This window comes from Sapajus apella, unplaced genomic scaffold (assembly GCF_009761245.1).
Source record: "Sapajus apella isolate SASKATOON/1434 unplaced genomic scaffold, GSC_monkey_1.0 scaffold52, whole genome shotgun sequence".
NCBI classification, from domain to species: domain Eukaryota; kingdom Metazoa; phylum Chordata; class Mammalia; order Primates; family Cebidae; genus Sapajus; species Sapajus apella.
Genome location: NW_022436992.1, coordinates 1,542,027 through 1,563,384, shown reverse-complemented (window position 1 = coordinate 1,563,384; position 21,358 = coordinate 1,542,027). Strand labels below are relative to the sequence as shown.

The following is a 21,358-nucleotide window of genomic DNA, read 5'->3' as shown; positions in this document are numbered from 1 at the left end:
TGTTGAATACATGAGTCTTAAAGGGGGAGGTCCAGTCAGAAAGTGTAAGTTTGGAATTTATCCACATGACATTTATTGATGGCATTTAAAGTCGTAAATTCAAATATTAAGTGAGTGAATGTAAATAGAAAAGAGAAGGTAAGTGACCTGAATCCTGAGGTACTGTAGCACCTGGAAGTCAGAGGTGACAAGCAGACAGCAAAGACCAGAGAGGTGGGCAGGAAACTAAGAGCGTGGTATCCTGGAAACCAAGTAAGGACAGTGTTTCTCGGAAGAAAGAATGATCAACTGTTGGAGTTGATGATAAGTCAGATGAGGATTAGAGTCAGTCATTGGAGTTTGCTATGTGAATGTCATCTGTGATTTGCTAAAAGCACATTAGGTGAACTGGTAAGAGATAAGGCCTAATTAAAGGGAAATCAAGAACAAAATGAGAAGAGAGAAATTGGAGATAGAAGTTTAGACAGTACTTTGGGGGATTTTGTTGTAAAAGATAGCAGGGAAATGGAACAGTACTTGAGGAGGAAGTAGGGCTAAGAGGGGGATTATTTTTCATACAAAATAAATAGTTATTTGTAGGGTGATGGAAAAAGTCTAGTCCAAATGATGTCAATACCAAAGTGTAAGGACAGAGTTCTGGGGACAAGATCTTTGACTAAGCCAAAAGGTTGGAATCTCATGCACAAAATAAACAGTTTGCCTGCAGTGATGGCAGGGTGGGTGCCTCATCCATAGTAATAGGAGACAAATTAGAGCATATGGGCACAGATGCAGGTAGGTGTGTAGATGCTGTGGTAGGAGATTTGGAGAGTTGCTTTTCAGATTGCTTCTATTTTCTTAGCAAATTAGGAAGTAATTAGCTGAAAGAGAAAGCAAGACAGTAAATAAATAAGGTAAAAAAATAAAGTAGGAAATAATCATCTAGAAGAAAAAAGTCCATCAACCGAGAATGAGATCAAGGAGAAGGGAGAAGGTATGAAGTAATCATCTAGGTAAGAGGGAGAATGAATGGACCTGAAATAGAGAGAGGTTTGCTCAAGTTGTATAGTGATCAAGGTAATGTGATTTTTTTTCCCAGCCACTTTTTATCTGTTCGGTTGCAGGCAGAGACTAAGTGACAAGGTAAACCTAACTATAGAGAGTTGTAGTTTAGTCAGAGGAGTTTAACAAAGCCCAAAAAGAACCAGGAAATTGAGAATGTATGCAAATATGTAATGGTAATAATTGACCATGGATCTTAAACTGAATAAGGAGAGAAGTAGTGTTTGTTAGGTTTTGATTGTTTGTATATGAGAAGCAAAACAATCTAGTAAATAGTGCACCACTGAAATATTTGTTTCAGACTTCGTAGAATTCCTTTGGGATCCTTTGTCAACCTCACAGACAACAAGTTTAATAACACATTGCAAAGTGATTCTTGAAGAACATTCCACTTGTGAAAATGAAGTTAGTAAAAGCAAACAGGTAATAATTTCTAGAGCTGTGAACACCATGATGTATCTGTAAAGCATTATTATTTTCTTACAGATCTTTGTTTATAAAAGACGCAGAAGTAATTATCAGAAAACTGTTTTGGGAAAAACACATTTACTTTTGATTTATAGAAACTAGACTTTTTCTCAGACTGCACTGAGATAAAAAAATTTTAAAAAACTAGATTATTTTTCTTCTTTATAATAAGATGAAAGAATATACCTTGATACTTCTGAACACTGTGATGGGAGTGGTAATTATTTTAAAATATACACATACATGTAAAGGCCCAGATTTCTACTTCCATTCCTGTTAGCTTACTTTTCTGTGTTCGGTGATCTGATTTGTGTTCTTATGGTAAAGGCAGCCATCTTTTAGGTTTATGAATATACACTGGCCCTGCAGAGATGAACAGGTGTAAATTCATAGTGCAAATTCATTTCTTCTAAAGGAAAACAACACTCATTATCTTTGTTCTTTTGGCAAAAATATAGTGGCATTGTGGCCGTGCTTGAATAACAGTTTCAAAATTAGACTAACACTTATTATATTAACTAGTTATTTGTAATCTGCCAAATAATAATAATCTCTTTAATATTCAGAGTTTACTAGGACAGATCTTGATCTTACAGTAACCTAGAATTGAGTTCACTGAACATAAGACATATCAAGGAACTTTTTAGAGAGATCTTGCTGAGAATCTGCTAATTCTTTCATTCTGGTATTTTGTTTGTTTATTGATGAAATTGTAAATTCATGCAGTTTATGAGTAAACCTATTTTAGAATGAGCTTTAGGAAATTAAGGAGAAATTGACAGACTGGAGAATGCCCACAGTAGAATGACAGAGGTGGTTAAAAAGCAAGGAGGCATATCATATTCATATTATGATCACATTAAGTTTTTAGCCCTTGGAATTGTTTACAATTGATTACAAAGGAAGAAAGCTGTAAGAAATGAAAGGGAGAAAAAGGATACCAGCCAATTCTGCCTTCAAGAAGCATGTAATCTCAGAGAAAATAAGATGTACAGAAACTATAATTTAAAACAGGAAGTGAGAAGGAGAAGTAGGGAAGATAATAAACACTTATTTAATTCTAATTGTGTACTAGGTCACATTAATCCGTCATCTTACCTGTCATCTTAATCCCAGCAGCCCTGTTTAAAAAAATGGGTGATCACCAGGCATGGCGGCTCATGCCTGTATATCTGAGTGCTTTAGGAGGCTGAGGCAGGAGGATCTCTTGAGGCCAAAAGGTCAATACCAGTCTGGACATCATAGCAAGACCCATCTCTACAAAAAAATAAAAATAAAAATTAGCTGGGCTCCCCATTGAGCCCAGGAGTTGAAGCTGCATTGAGCTATGATTGTTCCACCACACTGCAGCCTGGGCAATGGCAAAACCCTGTCTCTTAAAAAAAAAAAAAAAAAAAAAATGGATGATAGCCTCATTTTATAGATGAAGAAAATGAATCTTGAAATCTAGTTTTCACAGTGCTACCATGAATGAGAATTAGGACTTGAACTTGAATAGTCTGCCTCGAAAGCCCAAATTTGTCTTACCGACCACATTGCCTCCCCATGAGCAGCATAGATAAAAGTACTGTGCCTTCAGAGGAGAGACAAGAGAGAGGTTACCTTCAGTAGTGAGGATAAGAAAATAATTTATCTTACGAGTGGCATTTGAGCTGTGGCTTGAGGGAAAGCATAGGATTTCAAAATGTGACAACAGATAGAAAGGTGTTTTCTACTTAACTCCGATAGGATAAAAACTCAGGTAAAACAGAAACTTTTACAGGAATTAGAGATATTTAATTTGAAAGAAGATATACAGAGAGATGGTTTTTGTATTCAAAAAAGGAATAGATTTATTCTGTGTTGTTACACAGCATAGAACCAAGATTAGTACTTAAAAGCTATAAAGAAGCAGATGTATAATTATGTATTTGCTTTTCATACAGGATTATTTAGTTATGACCTAAATGTAAATCATTTTGTTTTACCATTTATTAAATACTTTCACATTGTCTCATTTGATCCACACAACCCTATGAGATGTATTTATTTTAATTGCATTTTATAAATGAAGCTGGGGCCTAGAAGGGCTAAGTCATTTGTAAAATACTTGAGTACTACATGGTAGACCTGGCTGCTGTTTGTAATCACTGAAGCCTTTCAGCAGTATTATGGATTCACTCATGAAGTTTTTATAATGGATTTTTTATCCTGAAACCCCTCTGCTATGAATGTAGAAAATGGGTTGTTTGCATGCCTAGGAGAATAGATTACATCAGAGTTTTCAGTCTCAGCTCTGCATTGGTACAGTATTTGGACCAGATAATTTTTTGTTGTGAGAGTCTGTCCTGTGCACTATAGTATGCCTAGCAGCATCCCTGACTCATACCCTCTAGGTGCCACTAGCAATCCCTGGTCTTCACAACCAAAAGTGTCTTTACACATTGTCAGGTATTCCCTAGAGATGGCAAAATGGCACATGGTAGAGAATCACTTACACTACATAATGCCCCAGGTTGCTGAGACAGCTCACCAGGGGGATCACTGTATTTTTTCAGTGATAGAAGAGAATGAGACAGGCTCAAGAACGGAAATTGGGTCAGATGACATAGTTTCTGTTTTCAAAGTTAGAAGCAAATGCTGTAAGCTAATGCCTGGTAATAATAGTTTTGATTCTGACTGAAAATCTAAAGTAAATTATTACAGAAGTAGATTATGAGTACTTAAATTAAAAAAGCAGTAATCACTGTAATCTGTCATTGATAGGATTCCCAAATACAAATGATACTTAACATTGTTTATTGAAGCAAATGTAATGTATTATGATTATTCTTAGAAATTAAATGGGGAAATAAAAGCTTAAGTATACCTAAAACAGTAATGACCAGTAGGGCAGTGGCTACCTATGGGGAGTCTCTTAGTATTAGATGTCTTCTCAGTTTCTCCCTGTTCAATATTTTTGTTGAACTGAATAAGGAGGTAAAATACATACTAATAAAATGTGTCAGTGACAAAAAGTTAAGAATTCTGTAAGACCTGTGGATGGTAGAATTAGAATCCAAGATGTCAAAAGATTTTAGAAAATGGACCGACTCAAAAGAAAGAATGAAAAAATAAATGCATGTCCCACCTTTGTGTTTAAAAATTCAACTGTGTAAATAAAAGATGGGAGAGACACAGTTTTGAAGCAACATAGGTAAGACAGATTGTAATCAACATAAACCCCGTGTGAGTCAGCAGTGTCACTTGAGTAACAGTAAAACAGATAAATGGGAGTTTATCCTAGTATGTGTGTGCTGTTTTGAGTAAGAATGGCATATTTGGTGATAATACCCACAGATTAGACCTTCCTTGGAATATTGCATTTAATTCTCAGGGTAAGCATGTTAAGTGGAGAGTGTCTTAAGATGGTATGGGAAAGAGAAAATGTAAAAAAAAAAAAACTGTGATATTAATCTTAAAATCTGGAGAATTGTCATATGGAAGTGGGGCTAGATCTATTCTGCATGATCTCAAGAAGTAAACCAAGACCAAGGAGTGGAATTGGAAGCTGTAGGAGAGAAAAATTTGTTAACTCTCATTGTTAACTGAACTCTAATAGTCCAAAGTTATGGGCAGCCACAGGAGATAATGATTCCCTATCAGCAAATGCTTTTAGACCTGGCTGGTGGACCATGTAGTAGAAATGTGAAAATGAGTCTAAGCATCACTTGGGTGTTCAGATAGATTGGTGGTTTTCAAATTCATTTTTTGTTTTTTATCAACAGAACCTATTTCAAATACATCTTACACAACCGGATACGTAAATTCACACACACAGAAGTAAAACTGCTCCTGCTGTTGTGAGCAGCTGCCCTTATTCTTCCCTGACCACCCCAACATCTGTCTAGGCCATCCTGAGATTACCTCCATGGATATACAGAACAGCATAAAAACCACTGGCATCACACATAAGTGCCCCTTTAAAGCTGTTTTAAAATATATGTGTATATATGTACAAAGGGTTTGTGTGTGAATCTGAACATGTGATTCAGAATGCTTGTTAAAACAGTGTGGAGTACCTTATTTTCCACCAAACAAAAGATGTTATTTAATATTTAGAAAAGTTAATGGCTCGCTGTTTTAAAATATGTGGATTTCTGTGGGATTTTTGTTTTTCTGTCTTTTTTTTTTTAGACAGCCTCACTCTGTCACTCAAGCTGGAGTACAGTGGTGCAATCTCAGCTCACTGCTACCTCTGCCTCCTGGGTTCAAACAGTTCTTGTGCCTCAGCTTCCCAGTCAGCTGGGATTGCAGACATGTGCCATCATGCCTGGCTAATTTTTTGTATTTTTAGTAGCAACAGGGTTTCGCCATGTTGGCCAGGCTGTCTCAAACTCCTGACCTCAAGTGACCCACCCACCTCGGCCTCCCAAAGTGCTAGGATTACCGGCGTGAGCCACCACACTCGGCCAGTGAATTTATGTTTTGTTTTAAACAGTTTATTTGGAAATATTAATACTTTGAAAGAAAACTTTCATGTATAAGAGTAGTATTTCCATATTCCCTTTACCCAGATTTATTTGTCCTTCATATTTTGCCCCATTGGCTTTATCATTAACCCTTCCATTTTAAATATATACATACAATATTTTTTCTCCTGAATACTGAGAACAAGTTGCATATTTGTTGAGACAAGGATATTCTGTTTTATAACCAGAGTAGTTAGCCATTTCAGTAAATTTAACAACATTCAGTCATTCGTATTCCACTTTTGCCAGTTGATTCAATAATGTTCTTTATATCACTTTCAATGGAATTGTTTTAAGAAACAAAAGTTAAACAATATGGAAATATTTGCCAAGGCTGGCATTCAAAATCATTAAAATCAAATGAAAAAATAGAAGCGGCTTTTTTTTCTAGCACAAACATCTAACTAAATAAGTTACATAAGCTCAGATACTATTTTTTAGAGATACTGTCTAGAAAATGATCTTTTTTCTTTTGACAGAATTCAGAATGTTTAAGAAATGGAGTAAAATACAACTGAGTTTTTATTTTTAGCATTAATTAAATGTTGATATATGGGCACTTGAGGAATATGTTACAGATAATTAAGTGGAAAGAGAAAATTTCAGTTCATTATGCTTTTCATGAAAAGCATATTTATTTGAATTCCACATCTATGGATAATTCAGTTAGTATACAGTTTGTGACAGCTGAATTTGTGCTGTATGCATTGTCATTGACTTAAAAAATAACTTTCACTCTAGTGTGTAATATGCCATTTTCATTTTTCAAATTTGAAGTTTTTTAAGAATGAGAATATCATTATAGAAATACTGCTAATACATGAAAAAAATAAACATTCATTATCTTTTCATCCTAGTATAAGGACTAATACCATTATAGGATATTTTCATCCAGGCTCTGTTATCAAAGTTGCAATCCTAATAGGCACGTAAGTTAGTATACTGCCTCTGCCTAACGTTATCTCATTGCATACTTATAGTTGTCTGTTACTATGGTCAGCATAAACTTCAGCTAAAGTTTATGATAGATTCACTCGATGGATGTAACATGTCTTTAAAATTCCCTATGATTGAATATTTTGGTCATTTCCACTTTTTTAATATACAAAATGTAGTTCCCTAAGTGGGGATTTTCTGTGTCACAAGACACAAGACAAACCAACAAAGGACCCACAGCTAGAGTATATGGAAGGCTTCTATAAATCAAAAAATAAAATAATAAAAAGATAGAACCTAATACAAAAAAATAGCAATGTTGGCAAGCAGCTTAATTAGGTACTTTGCAAAAGGGCTTGCCAAGTAGCAAATAGGAATATGAAAAGATGCCCAACAGCACATTACTCAACAGGAAACTGAGAATTAATACAGTGAAATATGAGTGCATACTTATATAATTGCAAACATTAAAAAACAAGAAAATACCAATTATCATAAGTATGTAGGGAAACAGGATTTCTTTTATACTATAGGCAGAAATGTCAATGGGATAGCACTATTCTAGAAACAAGTTTGTTTTTTTTGTACATAGTTGAATGTATGGACATGGACTATACTCCACCAATTCCATTTCTATATATATACCTATTAAAAATGTATGACCATGCATACTAAAGGACATGTACGAGAATTTTTATGACAGCATTATTTATAATAGCCACCAAACCAGAAATCACCTAAGTGTTCCATCAGTAGTGTTCATGCAACAAAATACTATATAGCAGTGAAAATGATCCAACTATAGCCATATGCAGCAACAGGGATAAATAAGATTTTTTTGTACCCAATTGATAGTTATTATAACAGCCGATTCTGTGAGTGTGGACAAATTTGTACTCTTGTTAAAATTACTTTTTTTTGGTAAATACATTTCTGCCTTTGACTGTCACTGATGCTTTTCAAATTTTTAATTATAGAATTTACTTAAATCCATTGTTTCAAGAATGAAGAGGGCAGTAGAAGATGATATCTTTATTCCTCTGTATCCAAAGAGGTAAGGGCTGTTAATTTCTAGATTGTTTGAAATAGCTGATCATAGAATACAGATTTAAGAATGTAATGCAAAAGAAATTGTAGTGTTTTCAAAACGTGTACACATATTCTATGAGGATGCAAATTGAGATTTCAACAAGTATTTCTCAGTTACCTACTTTATGCTGTACTTTATGCTTGGTGCTTAGATGTATTTTTGTTAGGTTGATTTTGGTTTTGGTTTTACATATATCCTAGGAATATAACAGGTGACACATAGAGTGGTAAAAAGCACAAGTTCAAGAGCACAAGTCCACTGTTAGTAGATATTTTTAAGTTTTTCCATCTATAAAATAAGGATAAAATAAGGCACTAAGCCTACCTCACAGGATATTAAGGAGATGAAGAGAGTGCTCAGAAAACAGCAATACCTAGCACAGAGGAAGCACAACGCTGAGGAACCAGAAACTGCACCTGTAAATTCTACAGTCACTTTAAATTATGAAACAAGTAGTATTTGATGTATGATCATACATTTGGTTAGAAGGCATCAGTTATAATGATGCATGAACTGTAGCAATCCAGTGAGTACTGACAGGATGGAGGAGCTTTATAGAAAGGGAAAAAAGGAACCTCAAAGCTTTCTGATTTATGTTGAGTCATGAGATGCCTACATGTAAAAATTCTGCCATGGTAAATTTTGCTTTGTAATGTTTTAAATAGGTAATGCATTCACATGGTTCAGATGTATGAATGGGTATTTTATTTATTTGTTTATTTATAAATATGAATTATTTTATTAAAATAATATATTAAATAATAAAATATTATTTATATTAAAATTAAAAGTTTTACTCCCACCTCTGACTCAGTTTTTGCCCTTCTCCCTCTACTCACCTATGTGTATGCATTAATAATCACCTTGAGTAATTTTTGTTTATTTTTCAAGGCTTTCTTCATGCAAACAGAAGTACTTACATAGGCTATAATCTTATATTACCCTCCTTTCTACAGCAAAGGAAGTATACTCTTAACAGTTGTAATCTGTTTTGTACCTTTTTTTCACTTAGTACCTCTTTGAGATCTTTCTTTATATGTCATCTATCATGTACAGTTTCCTCATTCTTTTTTAAGTTGCAAAGTTTGCCATCACTTAGATGTCCTATGACTGATGGTCATGGGAGTGGTGAACTATTATCATCACTGATGTTGTAAACAATGTTATAGACATATTCTATACTTGTGCACGTATATCTACAAGAGGCATTCTGATAAATGGGATCATTGGGCAGAGTGTGCATACATTTGTAATTCCAGTGGATATCATCAGACAATCTCTATTTATATTCCATTAAGGTTTAGAGTGGTTGGTTTAAAAGAAAATCTGATCTTAAACTCTGGTTCTGAAAGGCTAATAGTCCTTTGCATTTTCTCCCTTTTCTTTCTTTTGTTTCTAATTAGTGCTGTAGAAAACAAAACATCACCACATTCAAAGTTCCAAGAAAGACAGTTCTGGTCAGGCCTAAAGGTAAGCAAAAACTGCAAAAATGAAAAGGCAAATTTTGTAAAAATCCTGTTTACTATAGAACAAAGAACAACAAACTTCTTCTGTAAGAGTTAAATAGTATTTTAGGCTTTGTGGTTCACATGGTCTCTATCAAATTACTTAGCTCTGCCACTGTAGCAGAAAAAAAGAGTACATAAACAGATGAGCATGGCTATGTTTGAATAAAAGTTATAAACACTGAAATTTGAGTGTCAAGTAATTTTCTCATGGTACAAAATATTTTGCTTAAAGACAGGTTTAAAATGTCCTTGAAAAATGTTAAAACCATTCTTAGCTTACGGGTCCTACAAAAAACAGGCGACAGGCTAGATTTAACCCACATGCTATATATAGTTGTCTAACTGCTGGCCTTAAAATTATTGCTAAGTCAGTGGCAGTAGGGATGGGAAGGAGAAGAGAGTTCAAACAATGTTTAGAAGGAAGCTTTGAAAGGACTTGATAATTGATTGAGGGAAGATATATCCGGGACGAATAGAGATACAGAGTTCTAGGAGGTGGCTGGATACATGCGTCTGAATTTCAGGAGACAGATCTGAGCCGGAGATTTGGGAGTCCACTACCTGTAGGCAATATTTGGAGCCATGGTCATGAATGACAAGCTCTAAGGAGACTGAATGAAGCATGAGAAGTAGGCTAAGGACAGAACCTTGGGAAATACAGAACAGAACATGGAGGCTTCAGGGAAACTGTAGAATCAGTTATGAGCCTAAGGATGATCACAAGAAAATGGCCTCAAGGAAGCTAAATGAAAGATTTTCAAGAATGAAGAAAAGTGTGTTAAATGCCAACAGAGAGAATTAAGAGAAAGACTGAAAATGTTTCTTGGATTTGACAATTAGAAGGACATAGGTGACCTCAGCAAGAGTGTTTTAATAGTGTGAATTAATATTTGTCATGGGTTGAATAGGGGAAAAGGCTTTCTGGTAAGAGGGAACAACATCAACAATAGATAAAATGTGAAAAAATATTACATTTTCGTAAAACTAGTAAGTAGCAATACCATAAAATTCACAAAAAGATCTGAATTTAGCAGAGGGAAAGGGCAACCAATATTTATTTTATAAAACTTTGTTTTGGCTACTTAAACCACATTATCTTCAAACTCACAGGTGATTATTAATCTTTATGTATCAGAGCAGTGAAACTCTCAGCATTGATTGCCTTCTCAAGGTCACATGTTGGTAATGTTGTCCCCAGTTTTGACAGTAGTTCTTTATGAATTATGTGGTTCTATGGTCTTAAACTCGATGGCCCCTGGCTCTGAGAGAAAATGGATTGGGAAGGAGGATTATTTATCTGGAAAGGCTTTAGTGAAGTTACTTGAGACTGACTTGGGGATGGTTATCTTAGAAAATGAAAATAAGATGAGCAAATACATGGATTTTGGAAAGAATCAAGTATTTATTAGAGATGGTCTATTCTAAACTCGACAGTTCCAACAGGGCTAATTGTAGTGACAATTTGAGTTAGACCAACTCCTTAGGTTTGTTAGAGACTATTACAGTTTCTTTTTGAAGAAAAGGTACATGTTTACTTGATGTTTTAATTTAGCTCTTCCGCAATATTCTTCTTTGGAATGGACTTCTTACAGATGACACCTTGCAAGAACTAGGACTAGGGAAGCTGCTAAATCGTTACCTTATTATAGCTCTTCTCAATGCCACACCGGGGCCAGATGTGGTTAAAAAGTGCAACCAGGTAAGTTGTGTAGGAACTGATTCTAATTTTATCATTTCTAAAAAAAATTAGCTATTAAAATCTATTAGTTAGCAAAATAATTAAATGTGTGGTACTCATATAAAAATAGACAAATGAATTTAACAAACTAGAAATCCAGAGCACCTCTTCCACATTTAAGAAATACTATACTGGTTTGAAAAGGAAAAATTACGTCATAAATGATGCTAGATGGCTGGCTGTTTACGAAAAGAATGTTAGATCCTCACCTCTAACTACACACCAATAAAAATTTCAGATAAAATTTTTAAAAATATAAAAATGAAACTGTAAAATATACTGAGTGGTAAATGACTGTGTTTGAGAGTGAGGGAGTTCCTTCTAAACTTAAAGACAAAAGGAGAAATTCTGAGAAAAAGTAATAGACTTGACAAAAAATATAAAACTTCAGTGGATCAAAAAACATAAAAAGGAAATAAAACATAAAACTGGGGAATGTGTGCATTGGGCTCACTGTACTATTCTTTCTACTCATGTTTATGTTTGAAATTTTCTGTAATAGAAAGGTAAAAAGAAAAGTTAAGAATCTAGGAAATAAAAAGTTATTAACATGTAACAAAGATTAATATTCACATTAAATAAAAGTTTTTTACAAATTACTAAATAATTCAAATGTTCTGATTAAAAATGGCCGAAACACGTGCAACAGTCAAGTCACCTAAAAGGATATGTAAAATTAACCTTAAAATATGTGAAAAATAATTAATAGTACTAATAATCAGAGAAATGAAAATTATTTATAATAAGGATATTTATGAGTTGTGTTGGCAAACATTTTTTTGCTGTTGTTTTAATTATAATTTCCAGTGTTATCATAAACAGAGGAAAACAATTAGTCCATCATTGCAGGGGCACCATTCATCTAGAGTATGCAGTGCACTGGTTCTAGAAAAGTCTCCTGCACTGGTAGAAGAAAGGATACAGCTCTTTTGAAGAATATTTTGGCATGATGGATACAAAACTTTTAAGCTTATATTCTTTGGCTTTGCAAAACGAAGTCAAAAATTAGAGAGGCACATATAGATTTTAAGTATAAAGAATATTGTTATAGCATTATTATAATAGAAAATAGTTGGAAATACCTAAATATCCCTAAAAACATGATGGTCTTCTCATAAGATAAAAATATGAAAGGAAAATAAATCTCAGGACCTGTCTTAGATACTTTCGGGTTCACAAAAGTTACATTTTTGAAGAATTTTTAAGAATATAGGGAAATACTTATTTTATAATATGATTTAAACACATACACACACACACAACTGTTCCTAGGTAGAATAGGGTACAGCTGCTTGTTCTCACAGTCCAATAGCAAGATGCAGACAGATTGGGAAAGAAGGGAGCTTATTTCTGCAACCAGTTATAGAGAAAAGGTTTTAGTAACTCACCAGACCAACTGAAAGTTACAAGTTTGTTTTTTTCAGCGCTTGTATGCATTCTAAGCTCCATGCTACTTGTGAGAGTGCACCTACAATTGAGAGTGTTGCATTCAGTATATATCTAATCTTTAGGGTCTGGGGTATGGAAAGCTTTGTCTGGAGTATTGGAAAGTTTTTTAATCTTAAGTGGGCCCTGGTACGAGGAGTATGTGTAAGAACACTTTTATTTGATCAGACTTTAAGGTCTGGGAAAACCCAGGCGGGGTCTTAATGGGTTTGTTTTTGCATTCCAGCCAGCCCTTGTACTTAGGCACCAATTTCTCCTGTTCTTTAATGTTTAACTTACACATTCATCAAAATTACAGAAAAGGGTTAGTAGAAACTGATTCTTCTAGTTGCTAATGGAAATCTAGCCTGCCATGAAACTATATATCAATTATTAGCCAACCATGATTGTTCTGGCTATAGTTTTTATATCATACAGTTTTAAGCATTACATATTGAAATTTTAAATAATCATCCATGTTATGTTGTTCAGGTTTAGTTTAGTCACCTCTGACCATAGGGTCTATTACGAAGTGGAGAAGAAGAAATACATTTACACAGCATTCTCTCCACAGCATATGGTTAGAAAACCAGGCCAAGAAAATAGATTTTTAGTGCTGGGATCACTAATGGAAAAATTAAATGGTTAAATGAGAATTTTATTGAGACTTGTGATACAAAACAAGAGGAAAACAAGTGCAAGTGGCATTGAATTCCAAGCCAGTAAAGGCTGGTTTTAAAACTTTTAAAAAGAGATAGTTTGTATAACAAAACTTGTAGGATCTTCTGCCTTAGGCAGTCAGTGTGTCTGTATTTTTCCTGAATAGTTGAAACAGGTGATTAAGGAATAGAATAAGTCTTTTTCCTCAACCATGTTTTAAATGCCAACCAACCTTAGAAAGAGCACATTCTAGAACTTTTATTTATGTTATATATAGGGTGCATATTAATTTTTTCCCCAACTCTCTATTTTCTATAAATATTGATCTTGTTGTTACCAACTGTAGCATAGTCTGTGTGATTGTCTAGGAATTTCTTTGAACAGTGTGATATTGTGGCAGGCCATGTTTCCATTAGCAAACAGAACAGTAGGTTTCCACAAACCCATTACTATGATTTTTATGAATCCATAAGCTAACATTAAAAAACTGGAGAAACTGGTACCTGAGTACAAGAACTGGAATGCAAAAACCAACCCATTAGACCCTGCCTGGGTTTTCTCAGACCCTAAAGTCTGATAGAATAATAAAAGCATTCTTACACATACACCTCATTCTGTCGTAAGAAACTTTCCAAGACTAGAGAAAGCTTTCCAGACCTTAGTCCCTTTAAAGATTAGACAGAGATTGAATGAAACACTCCCAGTTGCAGGTACAATCCCACATGTAGCATGGGGCTTTAAATATATACAAGCACTAGAAAAAAGCTTATAACTTTGAGTTGGTCTCGTGAGTTACTCAGACCTCCCTGTAACTAACTGGTTGCAGAAATAAACTCCCTTCTTTCCCCATTGTCTGCATCTTGTTTTTGGATCTCAAGAACAGGCAGCCAGACATTGTTTTCTCAGGGAACAATGAGTTTTTCCTTTCTCCCCTTTTCCCTCTCTTTTTTTCTCTTGGTTCTGCTATGAGGAAGCTTTTTTTTCTTTTAACATTTTTCTAACATTCTTTCAAAACTTTTCTCAAAACCTTAAATTATTCTTAGGATGACATTGATAAAATGTAATTTCTATTTCCAAAAGAAAAATTGAATGAACCTACATTGATTCATTTTGCCGTTTACACTTAAAGCAATGTTGTAAATTGATAGGAGATAACCATAATTAATTTCTTTCATTCTGTATATCTTCCATTTGATTCCTTAACTCTTAATTTATACAGATCATTTGCTAGGCCACCCAGTTTCTTTATAAAATAATAGTGAACGTATGTATTTTAGAGTTGTATTGACGAAATATTTTTCGTCTAGACATTTCTGGGTTTTAGTTGTAAATTATGTTTTGTACAGATTTCATGACTCACAAATACAAGAGTATAGAATTACTAGCACTTCTAGGGAATGTTCATAGAGAGTAGTATATTTTAAGTTCTTACCATTAAAGAATGAATTTTTAAAACATAGCCTTTAACTCAAAGGGAAATTTTTACAAATTTTTATTTAACCATCAACTACAAAATGGGGAGAATGATACTCAGCTTGCAGTATCACTATGAGATTCTGTTAGCAAGAGTTCTTAGATAACTGTCCTTGTAAACCAGCCATGTGTTTTAATTAACAGGTGGCAGCATGTTTACCAGAAAACTGGTTTGAAAATTCTGCCATGAGGACATCTATTCCACAGCTAGGAAACTTCATTAAGTTTTTATTGCAGTCTGCACATAAATTATCTAGAAGTGAATTCAGGTAATGCATATTTTATTTTCACCTCTATAAACATAGTTCAAGTATTCTGTATACTCTCTGCAATTTTTAGAAAGATTTGTATTTTTACTATAATTTTTAAAATATGTTGAGACTTTGTGATACTGTAGGGTTAGTAGATATTTTTGTGGTGACCTTTGGGCTGGCTTATGTATATTCATATTTTAAAACGTAAATCTCTCCCATATTAAACACATTCAAAAAACTGTAGCACAGGGGAATATAGAATTAAAACTATAAATCAAAAACCTTTTATTAAGCACTTTTTAAATGTGCTTTTAATTTTCTTGACCATTTTTAAAGACTCAACAGTTGTTAAGTACAGGTCTACAGCTTGGTATTTATCCAGCAGTAGCTAGCTGTCTGTTCTGAATGTTTCATTCACAGCACCAGATGTTCAGGGGCTTAAACACAGTGATATTCCTATTAACTACCTCTTCATAAAAAATTATTAAGCCCAGATTTGGCTGGGCACAGTGGCTTACATCCGTAATGTCAACACTTTGGGAGGCTGAGGTAGGAGGATCACTTGAACCCAGGAGTTTGAGAACAATCTGGGAAATGGAAACATAGCAAGACCTTGTCTCTAGAACAAAAAATTAAAAAATTAGCCAGGCATGGTGGCACATGCCTGAGTCCCAGCTACTGAGGATGCAGAGGTGGGAAGATTGCTTAAGCCTGGGAGGTTGAGGCTGCAATGAGCTCTGATTGTGCCACTGTACTCCAGTCTGGCCAACAGAGCAAGACCAAGTCTCTTCAAAAAAATAAATAAAAATAAAGGCTCAGATTTGTATTATTTGCTAATGTCATGATGTGTGTATACGCTCCCACCATTGCTCCCACCACAGTGTCTCATAAAAGCTGATAGCAACACAGCACTACTAAAATTTCTGATGATAGACTTACTTATGGTCTTCTACTTTTTACAGTAATTCACATTAGAATTTGCCAGAATACATCCACTAATGGTCTATATTTGAACTTTATACTTAATTGGAGATGGCAGCATCTCTCTGTATTTTATGCTACTTTTAGATATTGGCTTAAGGGTAAAGCTTTTGTTTTAGATTAACAACAGATGATTAGGTTCTGAATTGACCACTGTTCCCTCATACATTGCATTTTTAAAGGGAGAAATTTGTTTTTGTGTTGTTTTTTCAGGGATGAAGTTGAAGAAATAATTCTTATTTTGGTGAAAATAAAAGCTTTGAATCAAGCAGAATCCTTCATAGGAGAGCATCACCTAGACCACCTTAAATCACTAATTAAAGAAGATTGAATCAATTTTATAGGAAAATGCTAAAATTTTAATATGGTTACACTGAATTCCTTTGCTTGAGAAGAAGCTGGTGCCTCTTCTTTCTTCCCTGTAGTAGAAGGTAGGATTTGCAAAAAAGTAAGACTCTACCTCTACATTCTCCCCATGCTTTACCTTCTGGCATCATGAAAAGCTGCCATGATTCTGTGGTGTTCTAAGAAATTAAATTCACTGGAGCATTAAGAGGTCAACATGTTTCCCTTTGATTTTTTTGGCTGGTCTTTCAATTTTCTTAAAAGGGGAACTGGAGGAACTTTGCCATAGCTTAGGTGAACCATAATAACATCTTTTAGTTTTCTTTATTTTAACTACCTTTATTTAAAAATAAATTAATATGAAAAGCTCAGTTGGAGTAAACTATTTCCAAAGTATAAATGAGTAAGGCATTTGCTGATTATCAGATTGTCCTTTAGAAATCTGTACCAATTTAATGTACCCAACATAAGTGTGAGTGAGTGCCAGTGAATCCCTACCAGCAATAAGTATTACCATTTTTTTAAATGCATTGAAAATTAGATAGGTAAAAATAATCTTATTTTAATAGTTTATTTTGTTGTGGCTATTAGAGAGTGAACATACAGGTTTTGGCCATTTGTAATTATTTTTGAAATATCCATCTTTTTCTTGTGGACTTTAAGACCTTTCTATTTCTAAAGATATTGATCTTTTGCCCATGCTATGTGGCAGTTTTCCTTATTTGCCATTTCTTTTAATTTTTTCTTTTATTTTTTGAGACAGAGTCTAGCTCTGTCACCAAGGCTGGAGTGTAGTGGCACTTTCTCAGCTCACAGCAACCTCTTCCTTCTGGGCTTAAGCAATCCTCCCACCTCAGCCTCTCAAGTAGCTAGGACTACAGGCATGTACCACCATGCCCAGCTGATTTTTGCATCTTTTTGTGGAGAAGGTGTTTCGAAACATTGCCCAGGCTGGTCTCAAACTCCTGATTTCAAGCAGTCTACCCACTTTGACCTCCCAAAGTGCTGGGATTACAGGCTTGAGCCACCATATTTGGCCTTTCTTTTAATTTTTTTTGATGTTTTTTGTTGCATTAAGTCATTACTTGTTAGCAAGTTACTACTTTTTTTTTTTTTTTGTCATTGGTAGGACTGAAAGGGAAACAGGTATTTTAAATACTCAGAACATGTGATTCCTTTTTTGATAAAATATTTGTCTAATAAGACTGAGGCAGGATAATTTAATCAAAAGAAATTAAGAAAATTTTCTAAAATGTTAGTTTACTAGTAATTTTGCTAAGTCTACTTATTAAGTATCTTAATGGAAACTGTAAATATATTTTGCAAATTATTGCCCAAAAATAATTGGAAAAATTTGATTATATTGTAGGATTTGAATATATTGCCGACTTTTATGTCACCCCCTAGGTATGTCATACCTTCAAAACTGAGTATAATTTATTTTAGGAGTTGAGTGTGTTATGTCTATTGCAGTGAGTACTTGTGATTCACTGAAGAATTTTTTAATGTTTATATTAGTTACACAAATTATACAAGAATAGAATCTCATCTAGAAAATCAAACCATTGTTGAAAAGCAGTTAGCATTTCTGCACAACTGTTGTCCCCAGAGGTAACTGCTGTTTTCATTTTAATGTTATCCTTTCAGACCTCTTCTCTATTTACAAAAATGTTATGTGTTTTTATGTGTACATAAAGTTTTGGGGTTTTTTACATAAGTAGCAGATACTTTATTGCATATGAAATTTGTAATTTTTTTCTATTAAAATACGCATTTGGAAATTATCATCTGACTTCTGGATTTTTAACTAAAGATATGTTGGATATTTCCTTTATATTTTTAAGTTCAGCAGAGAAACCTTCCTTTTTGTGGAAGAGAAAATATTAAAACTGCTTTCAAAATTACAGATTGACTTAAACTGCTGTAGTAATTTTCAATTAAATTTCATTATACCTGGAGTTTGAACCTCAAGGTTTTTATCTGTCATATACTATAATTCAAAAATTTACCTAAATCTCAATGGAAAATTTTTTTTTTCTTATTACTGAGAAATGGATGAAATACAGAGGGATAACACGACTAGCAAGAACAAAAAATTGAGTTGGCAATTCATACCACATCTTAATCTTTCCCTGGATTTTTTTCAGCTTTTTGTTCACATAAAGAATGTGAAATTTGGCTGGGCACAGTGGCTTATGCCTGTAATCCCAGCACTTTGGGAGGCTGAGGCGGGCAGATCACCTGAGGTCAGGAGTTCATGACCAACCTGACCAACATGGAGAAACCTCGTCTCTACTAAAAACACAAAATTAGCCAGGTGTGGTGGTGCACATCTGTAATCCCAGCTACTCAGGAGGCGGAGGCTGGAGAATTGCTTGAACCCTGGAGGCGGAAGTTGCGGTGAGCCGAGATCGTGACATTGCACTCCAGCCTGGACAATAAGAGCAAAACTCCATCTCAAAAAAAAAAAAAAAAAAAAAAGTGAAATTTTTACAGAATCAGACAGATGACTTTAAAGAAATTTTTTTCATGACGGAAAAACTACCTCAAAACAATCGATTTTTGCATTTCTGAGGTCCTTGACAAAATGATACTTAGATATGCCTAAGAAATGCCATGTGACACAAATCCTGAAAAAGACATCATGAGAAAATAACAGCAATATCTATCATGAACATAGAAATAAAACTCCTTAAAATAGTTAGCAAATCCAATCCAGCAGTTTACAAAAAACATGATAATATGTCATGACCAAATAGGGTTTATTCCAGGAAAGTAAGGTTGGTTTGACATTAGAAAGTCAACCAGTGTAATCACTTATAAACAGAATAAAGGAGAAAATCCACATCTCAATGACTGTACCAACGAATCATCTCTATTACTACAAAAAAGCGTTTGACAAAATTTAGCACCCCCTGAGACTACAAAAACCTTTCAGCAAATTAGGTATCTAAATTCCTCAATCTGATAAAGGGCATCTGTGAGAAAAGTCTATAGCTAACATCATATATAATGGTGAAATATTAAAGCAAGCATTTCTGCTCTCACCATTTTCTGTTCAGTATTCTTCCAGAAGACAGTCATACAATCAGTTAAGAAAAAAGTAGGCATAAACATTGAAAAGAGTTAAGATAGTCATTAGTCCACCAGATGCAGTGGCCCAACCTATAATCCCAACACTTTGTAAGACTGAGCTGGAAGGATCATTTGAGGCCAGGAGTTCAAGATCAGCCTTGGCAACAAGCTTGTTGTAAACATTAAGAGAAATGAAATGTCTTGCACAGCATCCAGCAAATAGGAGCCTTCTAATGAGGCAGAATAGCCTATCCCTGAAAAAGTGAAAGATACATCATTTTTCTAATCCTTCTAATAGGATAAACTAAGTTTTTGATCTTTCTTGAGTTATATAAAAGGCTCAGGGAATTATTTCTTTTAAGCTTATAACTTCCCATCACAACACTACAGGGTAGGTTAGAAAATATATACACTTGAACAGCATGGTGGAGCAGGCACATTCAACATCAGAAACACTGAAAAACAAGCAGGGGCTGGGTGTGGTGGCTTACATCTGTACTTGCAGCACTTTGGGAAGTTGTTGAGAGGATCGCTTGAGGCCAGGAGTTTGAGATCAGCCTACTCAGCATAGTGAGACCCCATCTTTAAAAAATTAAAAAAAAAAAAAAAAAAAACAGGAACAGGCATAGCCAGTTTTGTCAGAACTCTGGAAAACAGTAAAACGTTTATAGCAATGAAGCAAATGCTGAATCAAGAAGACGCAACTTTAAAATGGTGAGAAAGCTTTCTGACATTCCTGCTCGCCCTTAGCCCACAAGCTCCCTGGTGTTGCAGCAGTCTTGAAAACAGCAACTACATTGTGTTGGACCCTGATTCCCATTTCTAGAGAAAGCAGAGCAGAACTTAGAAATTCTTAAGTCTCTTGTAGCCTGTCTGGAGCTGCTCAAAGGATTGACAGAGCACTCATCACTGTTTTACCTTAGAACTCAGGCCAGAAAAAGTAGGCATCGCTTGAAAAAAGTGTAAGGTGAACAAACAACCTGCAAACACCTGGGTCGAAAGACTATAGTCAAGATACCCAAAAATCCATCTATGTTCTGGGAGAAAAGGCTACAAAGAGGAGTTTCTTTGGGAAATTAGAATATTCAACAGCTCATACAGGGAGATTTAGAAAACCACCTGCATACACAGCAAGAAGTATGCTCAGACAAGACATGCAAAGACCCTACACTTTTGGGGCTGACTGCTAGGCTCAGTACAAGCCTGGCTAAGTATTGAGGGAACAGCCCAGCACAGAACCAATCTGCAAAAACTGGAAAGACTGGGAGAGATGTTAATTAACTAGCTTTAACTCCTTTATTTTAGAAATAAAACATGACATTATCTAGCAATTCCACTCAAGACATATACCCAAAAGAACTTAAAAACAGGCAATCAAATACATACTTGTTATGTCAATATTTACTGCAGCATTATTCACAATAGCCAAAAGGTAGAAATATCCCAATGTTCAACAGAAGATGGATGAATAAACAAAATATGTATACCTACAATGGAATATTAGTTATAAAAACGAATGAAATTCTGATACATGCCACAATACGGGTGAATCTTAAAAACATTATGCTATGTGAAATAAGACAGACACAAAAGGACAAATATTGGATGATTCTGCTAATAAGTATCTATAATAGGCAAAGTAATAGGAGGTAGATTCAACCAAGCACAGTAGCTCATGCCTATAATCCTAGCACTTTGAGAGGCCAAGGTGGAGGACTGCTTGAGGCCAGGAGCATGAGAAACATAGCAAGACCACATCTCTACAAAAAACAAAATCAGCCACATGTGCCTGTAGTCCCAGCTACTCAAGGAGGCTGAGGTGGGAGGATTGCTTGAGCCCAAAATTTTGAGGCTGCAGTGAGCTATGGTCACAC

General features: G+C 34.7%; 1 protein-coding gene across 6 annotated transcripts in view; it reads left to right on the top strand.

Annotated features, from left to right (window-relative positions):
* Positions 1-21,358, top strand: part of GCFC2 (GC-rich sequence DNA-binding factor 2) — a 53,792-nt gene that overhangs the window by 26,229 nt on the left and 6,205 nt on the right. For 3 of the 6 annotated variants that reach the window (XM_032243468.1, XM_032243467.1, XM_032243466.1), the window contains 6 exons: positions 1,343-1,464; positions 7,913-7,989; positions 9,429-9,495; positions 11,086-11,232; positions 14,974-15,098; positions 16,278-18,193. In XM_032243468.1, coding sequence (XP_032099359.1) covers positions 1,343-1,464; positions 7,913-7,989; positions 9,429-9,495; positions 11,086-11,232; positions 14,974-15,098; positions 16,278-16,395 — 656 coding nt within the window. In that variant the 3' untranslated portion in view covers positions 16,396-18,193. Of the gene's footprint in view, positions 1-1,342; positions 1,465-7,912; positions 7,990-9,428; positions 9,496-11,085; positions 11,233-14,973; positions 15,099-16,045; positions 16,166-16,277; positions 18,194-21,358 lie in introns of those variants that run through there. The other 3 variants (XR_004258289.1, XM_032243470.1, XM_032243469.1) reach the window with 3 other exon arrangements.